The sequence below is a fragment of the Rutidosis leptorrhynchoides genome, chromosome 3, assembly GCF_046630445.1.
Source record: "Rutidosis leptorrhynchoides isolate AG116_Rl617_1_P2 chromosome 3, CSIRO_AGI_Rlap_v1, whole genome shotgun sequence".
NCBI classification, from domain to species: Eukaryota; Viridiplantae; Streptophyta; class Magnoliopsida; order Asterales; family Asteraceae; genus Rutidosis; species Rutidosis leptorrhynchoides.
In genome coordinates, this window is record NC_092335.1 from 453,318,461 (window position 1) to 453,336,559 (window position 18,099).

The 18,099-nt window shown below is 33.6% G+C and overlaps 4 protein-coding genes across 6 annotated transcripts; all 4 read left to right on the forward strand.

The window, feature by feature from the left end:
* The first annotated feature begins 2,593 nt into the window (after positions 1-2,593).
* LOC139897981 (alpha-L-fucosidase 2-like) lies at positions 2,594-9,550 on the forward strand. Its single transcript, XM_071880698.1, has 10 exons — positions 2,594-2,959; positions 3,625-3,770; positions 4,548-5,383; positions 5,982-6,114; positions 6,192-6,350; positions 6,996-7,220; positions 7,294-7,395; positions 8,012-8,147; positions 8,332-8,527; positions 8,919-9,550. The coding sequence occupies exons 1-10, from the start codon at positions 2,713-2,715 to the stop codon at positions 9,265-9,267; spliced, it is 2,529 nt and encodes an 842-aa protein (XP_071736799.1). The 5' UTR covers positions 2,594-2,712; the 3' UTR covers positions 9,268-9,550.
* Positions 9,551-10,530: 980 nt separating this feature from the next.
* On the forward strand, positions 10,531-14,089 carry LOC139897982 (uncharacterized). 3 transcript variants are annotated; one of them, XR_011776834.1, is made up of 4 exons: positions 10,531-10,717; positions 10,828-10,968; positions 11,210-11,280; positions 13,784-14,089. XR_011776834.1 is itself a non-coding variant. In XM_071880700.1 (4 exons), exons 1-3 carry the CDS (start codon positions 10,575-10,577, stop codon positions 11,230-11,232), a joined length of 273 nt encoding a protein of 90 aa, XP_071736801.1. In that variant the 5' UTR covers positions 10,531-10,574; the 3' UTR covers positions 11,233-11,280; positions 13,784-14,089. The 3 variants fall into 3 exon arrangements, 2 of the variants coding, with proteins under 2 accessions (XP_071736801.1, XP_071736802.1); XM_071880700.1 differs by having other exon boundaries at positions 10,828-10,934; XM_071880701.1 differs by lacking the exon at positions 11,210-11,280 and having other exon boundaries at positions 10,828-10,934.
* A 926-nt stretch (positions 14,090-15,015) lies between these two features.
* On the forward strand, positions 15,016-17,318 carry LOC139897983 (uncharacterized). The gene is made up of 3 exons (XM_071880702.1): positions 15,016-15,243; positions 16,078-16,395; positions 16,496-17,318. Exons 2-3 carry the CDS (start codon positions 16,078-16,080, stop codon positions 16,724-16,726), a joined length of 549 nt encoding a protein of 182 aa, XP_071736803.1. The 5' UTR covers positions 15,016-15,243; the 3' UTR covers positions 16,727-17,318.
* Positions 17,319-17,535: 217 nt separating this feature from the next.
* Positions 17,536-18,099, forward strand: LOC139901564 (uncharacterized). The gene is made up of 2 exons (XM_071884259.1): positions 17,536-17,943; positions 18,016-18,099. The coding sequence occupies exons 1-2, from the start codon at positions 17,536-17,538 to the stop codon at positions 18,097-18,099; spliced, it is 492 nt and encodes a 163-aa protein (XP_071740360.1).

Consider the following 18,099-nt stretch of genomic DNA (forward strand, 5'->3'; position numbering starts at 1 on the left):
TTAAATCATTAAGTTAGCATATCATATAGATATAGAACTTGTGTTTAGTTGATTTTAAAAGTCAAGTTAGAAGGATTAACTTTTGTTTGCGAACAAGTTTAGAATTAACTAAACTATGTTCTAGTGATTACAAGTTTAAACCTTCGAATAAGATAGCTTTATATGTATGAATCGAATGATGTTATGAACATCATTACTACCTCAAGTTTTCTGGATAAAACTACTGGAAATGAGAAAAATGGATCTAGCTTCAAAGGATCCTTGGATGGCTTGAAAGTTCTTGAAGCAGAATAATGACACGAAAACAGTTCAAGTAAGATTTTCACTCGAAATAAGATTGTTATAGTTGTAGAAATTGAATCAAAGTTTGAATATGAATATTACCTTGAATTAGAAAGATAACCTACTGTAAATAACAAATGTTCCTTGATCTTAGATGATTAATTGGAAGTAGACTTGCAAACTTGGAAGTATTCTTGATTTTTATGAAACTATACTTATAGAATTTATGAAGAACACTTAGAACTTGAAGATGGAACTTGAGAGAGATCAATTAGATGAAGAAAATTGAAGAATGAAAGTGTTTGTAGGTGTTTTTGGTCGTTGGTATATGGATTAGATATAAAGGATATGTAATTTTATTTTCATGTAAATAAGTCATGAATGATTACTCATATTTTTGTAATTTTATGAGATATTTCATGCTAGTTGCCAAATGATGGTTCTCACATGTGTTAGGTAACTCACATGGGCTGCTAAGAGCTGATCATTGGAGTGTATATACCAATAGTACATACATCTAAAAGTTGTGTATTGTATGAGTACGAATACGGGTGCATACGAGTAGAATTGTTGATGAAACTGAACGAGGATGTAATTGTAAGCATTTTTGTTAAGTAGAAGTATTTTGATAAGTGTCTTGAAGTCTTTGAAAAGTGTATGAATACATATCAAAACACAACATGTATATACATTCTAATGGAGTCGTTAAGTCTTCGTTAGTCGTTACATGTAAATGTTGTTTTGAAACTTTTAGGTTAACGATCTTGTTAAATGTTGTTAACCCATTATTTATTATATCAAATGAGATGTTAAATTGTTACATTATCATGATATTATGATATATAATATATCTTAGTATGATATATATACAGTTAAATGTCGTTACAACGATAATCGTTACATATATGTCTCGTTTCGAAATCATTAAGTTAGTAGTCTTATTTTTACATATGTAGTTCATTGTTAATACACTTAATGATATATTTACTTATCATTTAACATAATTAACCAAGTGTATCAATATCTTATTATGATTCATATGTACCTAGTAAGACGTTGTTATAACGATAATCGTTATATATATCGTTTTCGAGTTTCTAAATTTAATAGTCTCATTTTTATGTATATAACACATTGTTAAAATACCTAATGAGATACCTACTTATAATAAAATCATATTAACTATATATATAACCATATATATGTCATCGTATAGTTTTTACAAGTTTTAACGTTCGTGAATCACCGGTCAACTTAGGTGGTCAATTGTCTATATGAAACCTATTTCAATTAATCAAGTCTTAACAAGTTTGATTGCTTAACACGTTGGAAACATTTAGTCATGTAAATATCAATCTCAATTAATATATATAAACATGAAAAAGTTCGGGTCACTACACTGTCAACTTTCAATGTAATGAAAGACTGTCTTTTAAAAACGAATGCAATGTTTGTAAAATTTATCATGTAGAGGTCAAATTGCCTCGTGATGTAACCATATGTTATTGTATTCGTCCTTATGGATTATGACGGGTAGCTTCATGTAACCCGTGATCAAGTAGGTCGAAATACTCTATTAAGAAAGTGTTCACACGATTCTAGTATCAATCCGATTCCAGTATCAATCCGATTCCAGATTCGCAAACCACTAATCCTCATTTCTAATAATACTTCGTTATAAATTATAAAATCAAAATCAATATATTAGAGCAGTGGGAGTGGTGACCCAGATCACTTGGCATGTCAGGCCTGACTTGGTGAGTCATAAAAAGTGAAAAGTACTGACCTATGTCACTTGGGGTATGTCAGTTTTTAATTTTATAACATAGAATAATATAGAACAAAAAAAGCTTGAACGAGTGCCTCAATTTACGTCGCATATGCGACTGACATGGGGTAAATGGAGGTGCTCTACGTGAGTGGGGAGTGGTGTCACTAAGTGACATGGTGGGGGACGGGTGAGTGACACACTCCCACCTCCGGTGCTCAAAAGCTAGTACTACTTTACAAAATTTACTGTAACTAGAAAAGGTAAAGTATCAACTTAAATTACTTTTTACAGTATACCATGTACTGTATGTATTTACGAGTTAATTTTAGTCAGTCTTCTTGTACACGTGGAAGAGCAATCTCCATCGATATAGAAACGGGACCCACATTCCAACACCGACACAAAAAAGGGGCCTAATCGATACACACAAACAGACATAAAGATACATAATTACCTCAACTAAATAAATCACCGGTCCTGTCTTCTTCTTTCAGCATTTACTCAAATGGGTCATCACCTTTTAGTGGGTCGGGTCAACAATACACACACTAAAACACACACTCACAGGACAGAAAACAGGTAGTACTACTATACTGTATTAAATAAAAGCAAAAGAAAATTAAAAAAGAAGCTTTACTTTTTGAAAAAATTGGGTGAAAATGGAAGATAAAGATGAAGAATGGGTTATGGTTAAACCAATTTTAGATAAAGATATATGGACATCATCATCATCATCATCATCATCATTATTATTATTAAAAAGTTTAAATGAAACAGAAAAGAAAGAATTGAAGGTGAAGTTCAATGATGCAGCTAAGCATTGGACTGATGCACTTCCAATTGGGAATGGGCGCCTTGGTGCTATGGTTTGGGGTGGTGTTACATCTGAAACTATTAATCTTAATGGTAAAGTTTTCATTTCTGACCCGGCCCAGATAATGAAATTCAAGGGTTTTAACATTTATTTGCTATTTCTTTTAATCTTGAAATTCTATGCTATTTTTTGAAAGTCTTGAAATGTTTTTTTTTTTTTTTTTTTTTTTTTTACGATTAACTCCTTAGCGACGAGCCATAATGGCTCCCCTCTAGTTGGTAAAACCCGGGTAAACGGCAAGCCAGGCCTTCACCGCTACAAGGCAAAGCATCCTCTAGTCAATCAGTCACTAAATGGAGCTCGCCCCAAGGTATTTGCCTTGAAGGGAATCGAACCCGTGACCTCTTGGGAATTGTTGGTTACTTTCTGTTAATATGGACAACAAATACAAGCCCTTAAATTTTGTTCGACTTCAATTGTCAAAGTAAGATTATGTATTTGGTCATCACTATTGTAAGGTGTTGAATTCTAACTGAAACACTGATGTGAAGTTGGATATAATTTGTTTGGGCTAAACCATCTTTTTTTTTTTTTTTTGATTCTTCAATTGTCAAAGTAAAACCATAAACTTTTTATTCGTATCGAATGAACCACAATTATCTTTGTGTTTTTTTTCTGTTGTTTGTGTGATTACCCAATACAATGTAGCAAGTAACATCAATTATCGCTCGTAGAAATGTGAGTTGTGTTGTTGCAGAGGATACATTGTGGACAGGGGTTCCCGGGAACTACACGAATCCTGATGCGCCAATCGCACTATCTGAGGTCCGAAAGCTTGTGGATGATGGAAAATATGCCGAAGCTACTAAAGCTGCCGTCAAATTATCAGGCGATCCCTCAGATGTACACTTCTTTAGAATGCATATTTTATACACTAAACTTTTTTACTTTTAGATGGCCATTTGAGTTAAGGAGAATATCAGATATGCATTTTCAGAACCAGATCATCGAAAAGATTATTTGGATGTACATTTTAAGAGTGGTTGTGTTATACTCCCTCCGTCCCCCGTCCCAAAATAAGTGTATACCTAACTATTTATATATGTTCCCAAATAAATGTCTAGTTACAAAAAATAACTATTAAATATCATTAAACTCCTCAATTTATTCTCATTGGCCATTTCTGATTCACTCATATATATTAATAATCGAGTCAACAGTAAGCGTCGATTCATGGCGTATCACACTTTTTTTAACCTACCTATTGGCCTTGGTCCATTCGGAAGCAATTCTCTCTATCCATAGAACATTGAGAGGGAGGACTTTCTCTATTATTGGGGTGTTTCACTCTGGGTAGAGAAATGACTTGTCTTTATTCTATGATAGGGGAAGGATTGTCTACATCTTGCCTCCCCATACCCCACTTTTTTGGGATTGAGTTTTGTTGTTGTTGTTATTGTCGTCATATTTTTAATAAATTCAATCAACATATCTCAAATATAAGGGGCAAACCTCACATTGATCATACATTTTATAAATCCAACAAAAATTCCTACATGACACTCTTTTTGGGACGGAGTGAGTATTAAATAAATAATCATTTTTATGGAGTGGTGTTATGCAAACAAAAAATATGATTATTGTCACTTCATTTTGATGTGATCTCTTGTACCATTGAAGGTATACCAACTTTTAGGAGATATCAACCTCGAATTCGAAGATCATGATACATACGATGATAAAACGTATCAAAGAGAGTTGGATTTAGATACGGCCACCATCGGAATCAAATACTCTATAGGTGACATAGAATTCACAAGACAACATTTTGCTTCGTACCCTGATCAAGTTCTCGTTACCAAAATATCTGCAAACAAATCCAGATCATTATCATTTACAGCTTCCCTTGATAGCAAGTTACATCATCACTCATACATAAACAATCAAAACCAGATTATTATGGAAGGATCGTGTCCTGGTCGAAGAAAACAACCTACCCTTTTTGCCGAAAACGATGATAACCCCGAGGGTATAAAGTTTTCTACAGTTCTTGATTTGCAAATAAGTAATGAAACTGGGTTAATTACAGTTTTGGATGAGAAGAAACTTAGGGTGGAGGGTTGTGATTGGGCTGTTTTGCTTTTGATGGGGTCCTCTTCTTTTGATGGCCCGTTTATCAACCCTTCAGATTCGAAACGGGAACCTACGTCCGAGTGTTTAAATACTTTGAAGTTGTTAAGCAAGTTTTCATATTCAGAACTTTATAATCGTCATGTGGATGATTATCAAAAGTTGTTTAACCGTGTTTCTCTAGAGCTTTCAAAAAGTAGTGATGGATCGTCGTTAGATGTTACAACTGCTGAGAGAATTAAGAGTTTTAAAGCCGATGAAGATCCTTCTTTAATAGAGCTTTTATTTCAGTATGGACGTTATTTGTTGATATCGTGTTCACGGCCCGAAACTCAGCCTGCAAATTTGCAGGGTATTTGGAATGATAAAGTTGAGCCCCCATGGGAGTAAGTTTACTTGGTCTATTACCTTACTCTCGTATAATAACAGCTATTTAACAGATTAATGTTGAGTGTGTTTTTATCACTTTACAAAATTTTTTAATCGTACATTTGATCAAATTGGTTAAATGAAAGTGCATACTTGGGTGGCCTTGAAGTTGTTTTAACAAATGGGTGACCTTATTGAAAAAACTTGAAACTTGGGCGGCATGCACGTATTTTATCCTATTTAAAAGAGAAAAGGACTAAAAAGTTTAGATTTTTTCTAACGTAAGGGTTGTCGTTAACGTGCATAACTGTATTGTACCTGGCGCTTACATATTGACCTTAAAGTAACAGTTACTAAATTGTACAACACTTTATGCGTGTTAACGATAACCCTAAGAGCTCAAAATTTAAGATGAATAGTAGAGATAAAGTTATATCGGATATGAAAGTTCAACCTCATGAAATTCAAATATTAGAACACGTCAAAAGTAAGTTTTTAGTTATACCTACTATTCACAAACTCTTTAATTGATTTTGGTATATATTTATTATCTTCTTGAACAAACACTCAATTAGTTACGTTACTCATGTGCGTCCTGTTTTTCTTATCATGCAGTGGTGCACCTCACTTGAACATCAATCTTCAAATGAACTATTGGCCTTCACTTTCGTGCAACCTGCACGAGTGTCAAGAGCCATTATTTGATTACATTTCATCTCTATCAGCGAACGGAACCAAAACTGCAAAAGTAAGACGATGTGCTTTAAGTTGTGACATTTTTCTATTTGTGGATTATTATTTTAGTAACGGTGTTTATTGTAATAGGTAAATTATGAGGCCAGTGGGTGGGTTGCACACCAAGTATCTGATATTTGGGCCAAAACATCCCCGGACCGAGGTGAGGCTGTATGGGCTTTATGGCCCATGGGTGGAGCTTGGCTTTGTACTCATTTATGGGAGCATTATACTTATACAATGAACAAAGTAAGTTACTATCATGTTCTTATTTACTCCATCTGATCATTAGGGGAGATACATTTTACTTTTAAGGCTAAACCAATTACTTTTTTTTAAGGTTAATTGTGAATATCCCAACCTAAAATATGCGGAATATATTTTATGTGACATCGGGCACAAAGAACTTTGTACAATGCAGCCACCTTTGTAAAAAAACAAAAAATAAACCCGATTACTCCTTTTTAAGAACAAACTGATATGGTTATCCAAAATCTGTTTAATTAATCGGTCAACGTCTGGGTCAAATTTGGATTTATTGGTCAAAGTCGGTCAAAGTCAAAATTTGTCAACATATTAATTTTAATATGAATTTGAACTAGAATTCTAGAGTTTTTTTAACAAATGAACGAGCCTGTTTGTTTTTTTAGATAATTATGTTAAAGTTTATGTTTATGGTTTTTTTTTTTTTAATATTCACACATAATTTTGAAATTTATTAATTAAATGTATAAAAAGTCCAATTGGATTAATCCCTGAATTGCCGATTACTCCCTCCAAAGTCCCGACCGAGTACTCCATGAGTAGCGAGTTATTCAACCTTGATAACTACACAAACATAATACTATAAATTGGCCAAATGTTAACAATTTATTTAATATTTAATAAAAACAGGACTTTTTGTCAAAAAAAGCGTATCCATTGCTAGAAGGATGTGTTTCGTTCCTTTTAGACTGGTTGATTGAAGGGCAAGACGGTTATCTTGAAACTAATCCTTCAACGTCTCCAGAACATATGTTTATTGCTCCCGATGGTAAACCTGCAAGTGTGAGCTATTCAACAACAATGGACATGTCTATTATAAAAGAAGTATTTATTGCCATTGTTTCTGCTGCAGAGGTAATAATAATTGGATGGTACAAATTCAATCTTTTGATTTTCATGATTTATTTATGAAGATGCTAATTTACAGGTTTTGGGAAAAAGTAAAACAGATTTGATTCAACGAGTAGTTAAAGCTCAACCACGGCTTTATCCAACAAAGATTGCTAGGGATGGTTCCATTCTTGAATGGGTATGCCTATTGTATTGTTTCTTTATCGTTGATTGTGTGTACAAATGTTACCACACATGTTACAAACACACACACACATGTTACAAACACACACACACACACACACACACACACACACCGGTACATTGTTGAATCACAAATACTTTCGTCAAATGTTATTTTAAGTATAATTATGCGTTTTTTTACCGATAAAAATTTTATGTACACAAATATAATTATGTGTTAGTTATAAATATTTATTCTTTAGTTATAATTAGTGTTACAATGAGTAATGGTTGTGAAAAATTGGAGGTTGTATGCGATAGTTATATAACTTCGAGCCAATTATAAACAGTTTGACCCCCTTTACCTTTTAGCTAATAACTTATATACCTGTTAGAGATAAACCCTGATCACCAAATTGTAACAAAGGGTCTTTGGCCTAGCGGAATCGGGGAGCCCCTGACCTTGAGATCATGGGTTCGAGTCCTGCTTAGGACATTATTCTTGTAAAATTATATAGGGTGCGTGAGTTTTCCATTCTAAAATTTTATTTCACCAGACTGTAAATAAAATGGATTAAACTGCCACGTTTGGTTACGGTGAATGTTTCCTTAACAATTTTGATGACGAACAGGCACAAGATTTTGAAGATCCGGAGGTCCATCACCGGCACGTCTCACACCTTTTTGGGCTTTTCCCGGGGCACACGATAACTGTTGAGAGAACTCCAGATCTTTGTAAAGCTGCAGATTTCACTCTTATTAAAAGAGGTATGAAATATGTTATTTTTGTTGAAACTTATAAGAATAAGTTTGCCATTGAAACTATATGTAGTTTATGCTGTTAGATTGATATAGCTTCAAGGTTATTCTATACAAAAAAAAAAAGTTATGTAGTCATTTTGTTTTTTAAAAGTTAACATCAAAAGGCTTATGTTTAATGGTTTTATGGTAGGAGAGGAGGGTCCCGGATGGTCAACTACATGGAAAGCTGCTTTGTGGGCCCGGCTTCACAACAGTGAACATGCATACCGAATGGTCAAACATTTGTTTGACTTGGTTGACCCTGATCATGAAAGTGATTATGAAGGAGGACTTTATAGTAATATGTTCACCGCACATCCTCCTTTTCAAATTGACGCCAACTTCGGGTAAGTACCATATCCACATCTAGAAACAAAAATGATGATTTAACCCATTTACGTATCAGTGCATCAATGTTGGTTATATTTCATCTCTAAACGGGTGAAACGGGTCAAAAGTCGCCCAAATTGTACTATTTAATACATAAAACCTCCTAAATCATTCTTTTCAGAAAAGTGAGATAACCTTGAGACACAATATTTATAAATATCATATTCGACTAATTATTCATAAGAAGTCATAGAAGGGGATGAAAAGTGTTTACGCCAACTCAACTCGACCTACTCATACAAGAAAAATTCACGGTTGACTTGAACACATTTTGACCCGTTACTCAACCCGGCCCATTTGACACCTCTAACTATAACAGATTATTAATTGACTGAGATTTTGTGTCAGGTTTTGTGCAGCAATAGCTGAGATGCTCGTTCAAAGTACGATCAAAGACCTATACTTGCTTCCAGCGTTACCTCGAGATAAATGGTCAAACGGTTCAGTCAAAGGTTTGAAGGCTCGTGGTAACGTAACGGTTAGTATTTCATGGAACGAAGGAAATTTACATGAATTTGGTCTCTGGTTATCGAACAATACAAACTTAGAAAACTCGAAGAATCAAAACTCTACAAAAAGATTGCACTATAAAGGAACTACCGTAACGGCCAAAATATCGTCCGGGAAAGTTTACACGTTTGATAGGAAGCTAAGATGCATAAAGAAGATATCTTTGTTCGATTCATCCCATTTTTAGCTTTTGGTACAAAGCATACATTGGGAGGAAACGTGAGTTTTTTTGTTGTGTTTTTTTGCCGGGAAATTTGTACTTAATGATGCTTACGATGATCAAGATTGTTGTTGGTTGCCAATTTGTTAAAATCTGTACTAATTGGAGGGAAACAGTCACAAACCTTCATGGAAGTGTTTATGCTTTTCATTTTCATAGATCCGAAATGAGTGCAGTGCAAGGAATAGTGTTAATGTAGAACTGAGATATGCTTCCTCATTTTTTTTAAGTATTAAAGCTACGAACAAGTAATATACTTTCATTTTTGTTTCAATGTACGCTATATAAATAGAAAAAAAACTTACTAGTGTAGGCTATAAACTTGTTTATGTATCATTATCAACATATATAAAGTTTTAACTTGATAAATAAATTATTTAGTAAACATACTAATGATGTTAATTTTTTTTCGTTAAAACATGGTCCTGAAAATTTTTTCCTTTATTTTTCCTCCTCTTCTTCATTTAATTTATCTTTTTCCACCTTCAGTTTAACCATCTTCATCTTCATCACAAAACTATAGACATTAATCTTGAAAATGATTCGACTTAATGGACTCTTTTAACACCCGTTAGTCTCAGGGACTGCACACACAAAAATAGTGAACCACAAGGGACTGCACACACAAAAATAGTGAACCACAAGGACTGTTCGTGTAAAATTTTCAATTGTTGGGCGGCTTTTTGTATTACAAAGAAAATTGATTTTGTTGAAAGAAGAGCTCAAACTGTGGCACTCTGTGGAGTTAACCGAACGAAGGAAAGAGTTGTTCGAATGTGAGAACAGAATATAAGTTTTAAACTCTGTGTTCGACCACTTTTACATTTGGGATTCGAACCGTGGCTATTTCTTTAAGCAAATTTTTGATGACTTCAAAGTTTGTGTTTTGTTACCAGTTTCTATTAGCAATACTTTGGGATGTTCTTTCCTAACAAGTCAATTGTATTTATACTTTTAAGCCTCGAATCCAAGTGTATAATGGATCAAAAGAGGGCATGTTTTCTAATGGGTTAAGCCAACATTTTGATGGCTAACCTCGATTACCTTAATATAATTCTTTGTTTTTTGCCAAAAAAAAAAAAAAAAAAAAAATAGAAAAAAAAACATATATGTATTTATATTTAATTTTAATGTTGGACGATTGCATAATCTAAACAAAATACTACGTAGTATGTTTTTCACAAATATACTACATTCACAAAAGCTAAAACCCTAGTAAACTATTAGCTTCAAAAATCTGAATCTCAAGAAGAAAAAAAAAAAAAATTCAAAAAATGGCATGGCGTGGTTCAATCTCCCGGACATTGATGTCCACAGCAAGATCTTCATCTTTCCGATCATCTCCTCCCCTCCCTCGCCTCCGTCCTACACCGACTTCCGCTCCTCGCCTCCACTCCCGTCGCCTCGGAAACCCTAGGTACATATTTCAACTCCAAATTCAATTTTTTTTAAAATAAAATTAAATTTTGCTGATTATTAATATTTCACAAATGTCTGTGTCTGTATCTATATATTTTATATTATTAGGACTTTAGGAGAATTAGGTTGCGCTCAATCTCTACTGCCGCTTGCTGGTGCACGGATGACGTCACACCTCACCGTTAATGTGCGAGCTTTTTGCGAGCTGTCAAATGGTACCTTCCGCCGCTCTTGTCAGGATCGCTAGTTGTGAGTTTTTATAAAATAAATAAATTAAAATGAATTTTCCAAATCTATGTTTTTTAAATTAGGATTTAGGGCTTATTATGTGAAAAGATGGGTGATTGGGTATTGTTGTTGTTGTATGTGAAAAAAAAAACTGTTAAAATTGATTAATTGACCTATTAAAGTAATGTGTTTCAGTTGAAGTTTGAATAAAGATGTGATTTATAAAAAGAAATGGGATTGGGATTTGTTTATTTATTGGTAGGGTTGAATGGAAAAGATGGGTGATTTGAAGGAATTTCGAGCATCAAATGGCACTACAGGCATACAAACATTGTAGGTTTCTTGAATCTTTATTTAACCATCTTTTCTAACTTTTTCTGTTAAGTTTAACATACATCATTGAAGAGATTTTATACGTATAGTCGAAAGAGTCATTATGTTTGTGACATGCTAGCTCATCTGAGGAAGAAAGTATTAACTTAGGTAGTCTGTCTTGCATTTTTTTCATTTATATTATTTGGATCATTAGTTCTAAGTAGTATCTTGTTAATTTTTAAGAGAAGCTTATGCTGATATTTGTTTGTTCCGTTTTTATATATAGTGCGAAATTGACTTTTTGAGTTTTCTCTTGATAAATTTTAGCACGAAATTGACTTTTTGAGTTTTTCTTGTGGTGTAAAATTTAAGCTCACTCTAGGGTTCTAGTAGATTATATATATATATATATATGTATATATATATATATATATATATATATAATCTACTATCGGGTTAAACTATGGGGCACCCAACAACTAGATTGCATGAAATCATGGAGATTGCATTCGTACTTCGTGGATCACTGCGAACTTCGTGGATCGCTGATGACCCCTTCAATCCATCTTGCAAGACTAATTCTTTATTATTCAGACTAAAAATCACTGGTGAATTTAGGATGAAAACTCAAAGGGGTCCTAATTTTTTTGTCCAAAGTACCCATCATAATTAGTACCGAGTGGTTGTCTACCATCAAAAGACTATAAATCTTACAAACATATGTGTTCACATAGTTAAATTTAGTGATGTCTTATACGACATTAAGAGTATTTAACAAAAGAAAAAATATCGAAAGATAGTGGTAAAAATTTAACCACTAGATTTATTCATAGCGATCGGGCCATTATTTTTGTAATGTGCCGGAACCTTAATTGCACGAATGGGTCGTTGGGCCTTAGCTTGCCGTATTTGATTGCTATCAATATCCTTCATCATTTTGTGTAATTTCTCTGCTGTTCTCTTCTATGTTGCTTATATCGTTCCATTTACCATCACCAGTTGAGTCGATTAATTTATCGATAGTGGGTGAAATAAACATCTTGCTGATACTGAAATCTTTTGGAATCACTAAGACATACTTTATTACCTATTTTTCAAATGGATGCACATGCTTAGTCAAAAGCTCTTGATTTGCTCGTTCAATTTTTTCTTTTAATAGAGCAGAGAAGTTATCATTACCCGAACTTTTGTTGCTATCAGTTCCTTCCACTGATTAACGTTTTTTACAGGGTTCCTTTATGGATTCACATATTGAGATTAAATACGTTACGTACTTGCTTTCTTATTATGTAAATTTTGCAACAACGACATACGCCAACCAATATCTTCGAAGCTTAAAAGATGTAGAAATTAGAAGTTGATAGGCATTTGCCGTCGTTGCAAAATTTACATAATATGGAAACTGGGACGTCACGTATTTGATCTTAGTATGTGAATCAATTAAGTAACCCTGTGGAAAACGCTTATTAGTGGAAGGAGGAACTGATATTGACAAGTTATAGTTTTGATGATGATGACTTCTCTGATTAAAAAAGGATTAAAAAAGGAGATTGAAGAAAGAGCAAATGAAGAGCTTTTGCCTACACATGTGCATCCATATGAAGAAAATGTCGATAAAGTATGTCTTATTAATTCCAAAAATATTTGAGTATTAGAAAGCATACTTCACCCACCACCATCAATAGATCAATCGGGCGCAATTGGTGATGGTGAATGGAATGATATACAAGCAAGAATTGGAGAGATATTACACCAGTTACAGGAATTGATTGCAATCAAATCCGGCAACAATCAAATCCGGCAACTGAAGCGAACGACCAATTCGTGCAAAGAGGGTTCCAACCCGTTATCAAGATTAGTGACCCAATCGCTTTGAAGAAGTCCAATGGTTTAATTTTAAGTCATGTGTGCGCGATAAAAAATTGGTCTTGCAAGATGGATTGAAGGGGTCATAAGTGATGCATTCGCATGCAATCTCAAAGATTTCATGCATCAGGATGGCAACTTTTCTAAGGATGCATTCATAAAGTATTGTCTGTACACGAAATATGAGATTATTATATCATCGGGTTAAACTATGAGCACTCAACAACTAGATTCAACAAGTACGAGACCCATATGATTCCTAGCGACTGTGTTAAAGACCAAGTATATATATAGTGAAATGTTATATATAGATCTGAGTTAACCTAGATATAAGACCAATAACTATATAGAAAGTCTCAAAGTAAAAGTAAACTTTTAATTATGATATGGATCTTGCAGTAAGATAACATTTGGTGAAGAGTTGGTCGGGGCAGTCTTTATACTCAATCTTGCACATAATTGTTTACATGTGCATGCCATTACATATTCTTCTAAAGCATCGTGAATGCCTACATATGTTATCAAATATCGAGTCTTCTTTGACTATTAGATGTTGAAAGTCACAGTTTTTAAATATGTCGATAATATACAATGTGATAAATATTGGTTGCGTTCTTCAAACGTATAATAAGTTATGAAATTTTGTGTGATGCAGGTACTTGATTAACAATTTGGTTAGGCAAAGCTTGCAAATAGTGTTTTGGCAGTCACAGTAAGTGGGTTTTTCTGATGGAGCATTTTGTGTTTGGTTATTGAAACAATTAATAATAATCAATACTGTTTCTACAATTTGTATTGCCAAATTCAGCCCAAAGATTTTTTCATGTTTTAGATTATTAGGTAATCCTCATTCATATTTGGATTCTTTTGAGTTTGTCATTTGCAGTTGTGCTTATTGACAACTTCCTTTTATACGAGGTTGAATAATTTGTAACCATAGCATTGAACATATCTATCAACATTCAACAATAAAGTGCTACTATGATCCATAGATATTATCTGTCCCTATGATAGTTCCTACCCAACCTTTTTAGTCTAATTATCTTTATTATGATATTATCTATCAATTTATAGTAGGGAAATCAAATAAAATATCTCATTTTGCCCTCCTGGGAAAAACTGCAAGTTTGTCCCATAAACTTGCACACGTGCAACTTCATAGCTGGGCGCGACCTGAATTTTTGGGTCATAACTGTGTTTTCTCGACCATTGCACATGAGCAATGTTTGAGGAATTTTGCGGCCATAACCGTGTTTTCTCGGACGTGGCACATGCGCAATGATCGAGTTGAGTCCGGGTCAGGTTCGGGACATACTCAACACCTATTAATTCACATATATGCCCACGACGGGGGTTGAACCCCCAACCTCTTTGGTTAAAAGACTTCTCGAATACCGCAAGCTATAAACTCTTTGGTTAATTTGAAATTAACCCATGTTGAAAGTTAATTCTATTTTATATTCTTTTTTTCAAGAGCTATGCTAAGGTTCTCATAATTAGAGATGATAATGACTTGAATATGATCGTATGATCTCTATATTCACATCTCTTTAATCTTTTTAATCCATATCTATGGTTAATTTATTCCTTAATATTCATATCGGTTATATTAAACAAGTTAATGAATATATATTCTATATATCCATATGCATATAAAATATGATATTTTACATTTTACGATTAAAAGTTGTAGTTTTAATAGTTTGTACAATAAAAAATCATAGTTTTAATAGTTAATACAATGTAAGTTACACTTTTTACTAACTTTTATAACCATAAGTAGGGTATGTTTGGAAAGGAGATTTTTAGAGATTTTTGGAGCTTCTAGCTTTTAGATTTAATGAAAAAGTTCCTACACAATAAAAAAAACTTCGTTTGGTGATAGAAGATTAAAGCTTTTTTGAGATGAGAAACAGCTCCTATTTTAAACGCTATATGTACTAGCGTTTGAGGTCGATGTAGAGCTTTTAGGATATTTAATTACCTAAAAACCCTTCCAAGATTATAGATATCTCCCACGTAAATTAGTTATCTCACCCTAATAAAAGCCGATTAATCTAATCACATCGATACTCTTCTAGTTGTTCACGATCGCCTCTGCAATTCTTCTCTGAGGTAAACCCTAATTCTTAATCTTCTGTAAATGTTGCTGTGGTCTGCAATTCTTAATCATATACTGATGCTTTTGTGATTATTAATCAGTTCATAATTGTTGGTATTATTTTGCTTTTAACATGTTAATCTGTAAATAGTTTATATAATTATATTATTGCTTATACAAATTACAAATAGAAGTTTATATGATTATGATTAATAAAAACGGATTACCCATAATTCTTAACTTCTTGTGATTATAAATTTTGTTTTTAAGATGTTGATAATCTGCAAACCACTTTGTCGCTAGGTATTTCCAAATTTTGGTATCATGTATATCTCAGCAAGTATGTGCCCTATGTCTGCTCGTTTTGTTGATTGCCTACAACTCATTATGATTAATAGTTCGTATTTAATTGTCCTTCATTGTTGCTGTTGTGATTATAATTCTGCTTGTATCTGCTTGATTGTTGCTGCTGCAAACGGTTCTAATTGTGTAATAAGTTAATTGGTTCATATGTTTGGGCAACTTCTGACATTTGACCCAGCCAGGGGCTCTGCCCCTTGGACCCCGCCAGGGGTGCTGCCCCTTGGACCCCGCAAGGGGGCGCAACCCCCTTGACCCCCGCCATTACCGTGCGGCAGTGTCTAGGGGGCTCTTATGGGCGCCAGTGTCTACTTAATCTTGTTTATGTATAATTCTGCTTGTTATTTCAAATAGTGATAAATTGTTGAATAATGGTGGTAGGCTTTAAAAGTAATGGAATTAGGTGTAAAGTGCTTTTATAAGGTTAAGATAATCATTTGGTTTAAATTAAGTATTAAAGTATCATTCGAATCTCATAATGTTGTTAGATGGCCTCAAAACCTGACAATGCAAAAAAAGAAAACTGGACAAAAGAGATGGTTTTGGAATTTTGTCAGTTCTTAAATAAATATATCACGAAGCATGGTCGAACTTCTCCATTTAAATGGGTATCCCTTCAACCAGAGTTTGAAAGAGCTATAAAACATAAATTCAACAGTAAATGTGCTCTAAAGAACAAGTATGATAGTATGAGAAAGGATTACAACCTCTGGAAGTCACTGAAGAACGGAGAGACTGGTCTTGGTTGGAATGAAAGTACGAAGCAACTTAATTGTTATGATGAATGGTGGAAAACTAAAACTACGGTAAGTTAATATAAGTTATTTAATATTTGAACAACAAATAAAGTTATGATGATATAATTCATTTAATTTAACTAATGATTCACAATTATATTGTGTATAGGAAAACTCTAAATACGCAGCAATTAGAAGAAATCAACCATCAGCACAACTACAAGACGAATGGGATCAGTTATTTGGGGATGTAGTTGCTAGTGGGTCGAATTGTATGGCGCCTTCAATGGACTCAAGTACAATCAATGATGTGCATGTTGAGAACCTTGTGGATGATGATGTTGTTATGGTTTTGATGCAAATGCTTATCAAGTTAACAATGACACGCCTTCAAATCTAGAGGACTTAGAAACAGAAGATCCCAATTTCTATAGCAACCTTCTTAATGAAGCCATTCAACAAACTGCATCGGCACCAGTACCAAGTGAGGTTGCTAAAAAATTTGACATGACTTCTAAAATAAACACTAAACCCAAACCAGCTAACATGAAACGTAAAGGAAGAGAATCAACAGGATCTTTAATGCTTAAGAACCATTTAGCGCAAAGTAGTGTGGTGCAACAACGTGTTCTACAGATATTAGAAGCAGATTCTTCCAAACTTGATGAAAGTACTAAGTTTACTATTGGAGCTGCTGTAGGAAAGCTTAACTGGATGGTTGATGTAGGATTAATGACAGAAGCAGGGGATTTGTGGTTGTTTGCAATTGATTTATTTGAAGATCCGGTGAAAAGAGAAATATTCATCAATATGCTAAGTGATAATGCCAGGCTAGCGTGGCTGCAACGAAAACAAAATCACTGAAGTTTCTTTTAGCATAGTTTTTCTGAGTTTAAATAATTTTTTTGAAACATTTTTATTTTTCTTATGTGTGTTGTTGACATAAATTAGTTGGATGTTATTTGGTATATTTTTTATATAAAATTTCTACTTGCGAATATTTTGTGTTAATGAATTGATAGTGAAAGTATATTCATAATATCATTTGGTTTGAAGTAGTATTATGAATTTGTTGACAGGGTTAATATGAATAGTGAGATAAGCAAGAAGATACACAAACGGCATTGTTTTAATTTGTTGTTTGATTCGTGCTATACTAATGATCTTGTTGCGGCATATTATTATAAATATATATACAAGGAACCGTGCATGACATCATCTCTAACAGGCGAGGCTTGGGTGATGGAAGTTTTAAATGGTCATCCAATACGATGTGTAAATGCATTTAGAATGCATCCGGATTTATTTAGGAAACTCTGTGGAGAACTTGAAACAAACTATGGATTGCAGTCATCTGATAAAATGTCCACATTTGAGATGGTGGGGATATTTATGTATACATTGGCATTGGGGTTATCTAATAGAGATGTTATGGAGCGTTTTCAGCGTTCAGGAGAGACTATTAGTCAAGCATTTCATGAGGTTCTAAATGCAATTATTGGTAGAGATAAAGGTTTTCAAGGTCTAGCACGCGACATTATAAGACCAAAAGATCCAACTTTTCAACTAATACCACCTCAAATCACGAACGACAAAAGATATATGCCCTATTTCAAGGTAATGTATTCATTAACGTCATCTTTTATTTATTTAATTTTTTTACGTCTCTAATGTTGAAATTACATTTAGAATTGCATCGGATGTATCGATGGTACACATATAAGGGCCTGCATCACAGAGAGTCAACAACTGCCTTATATTGGTAGAAAATGA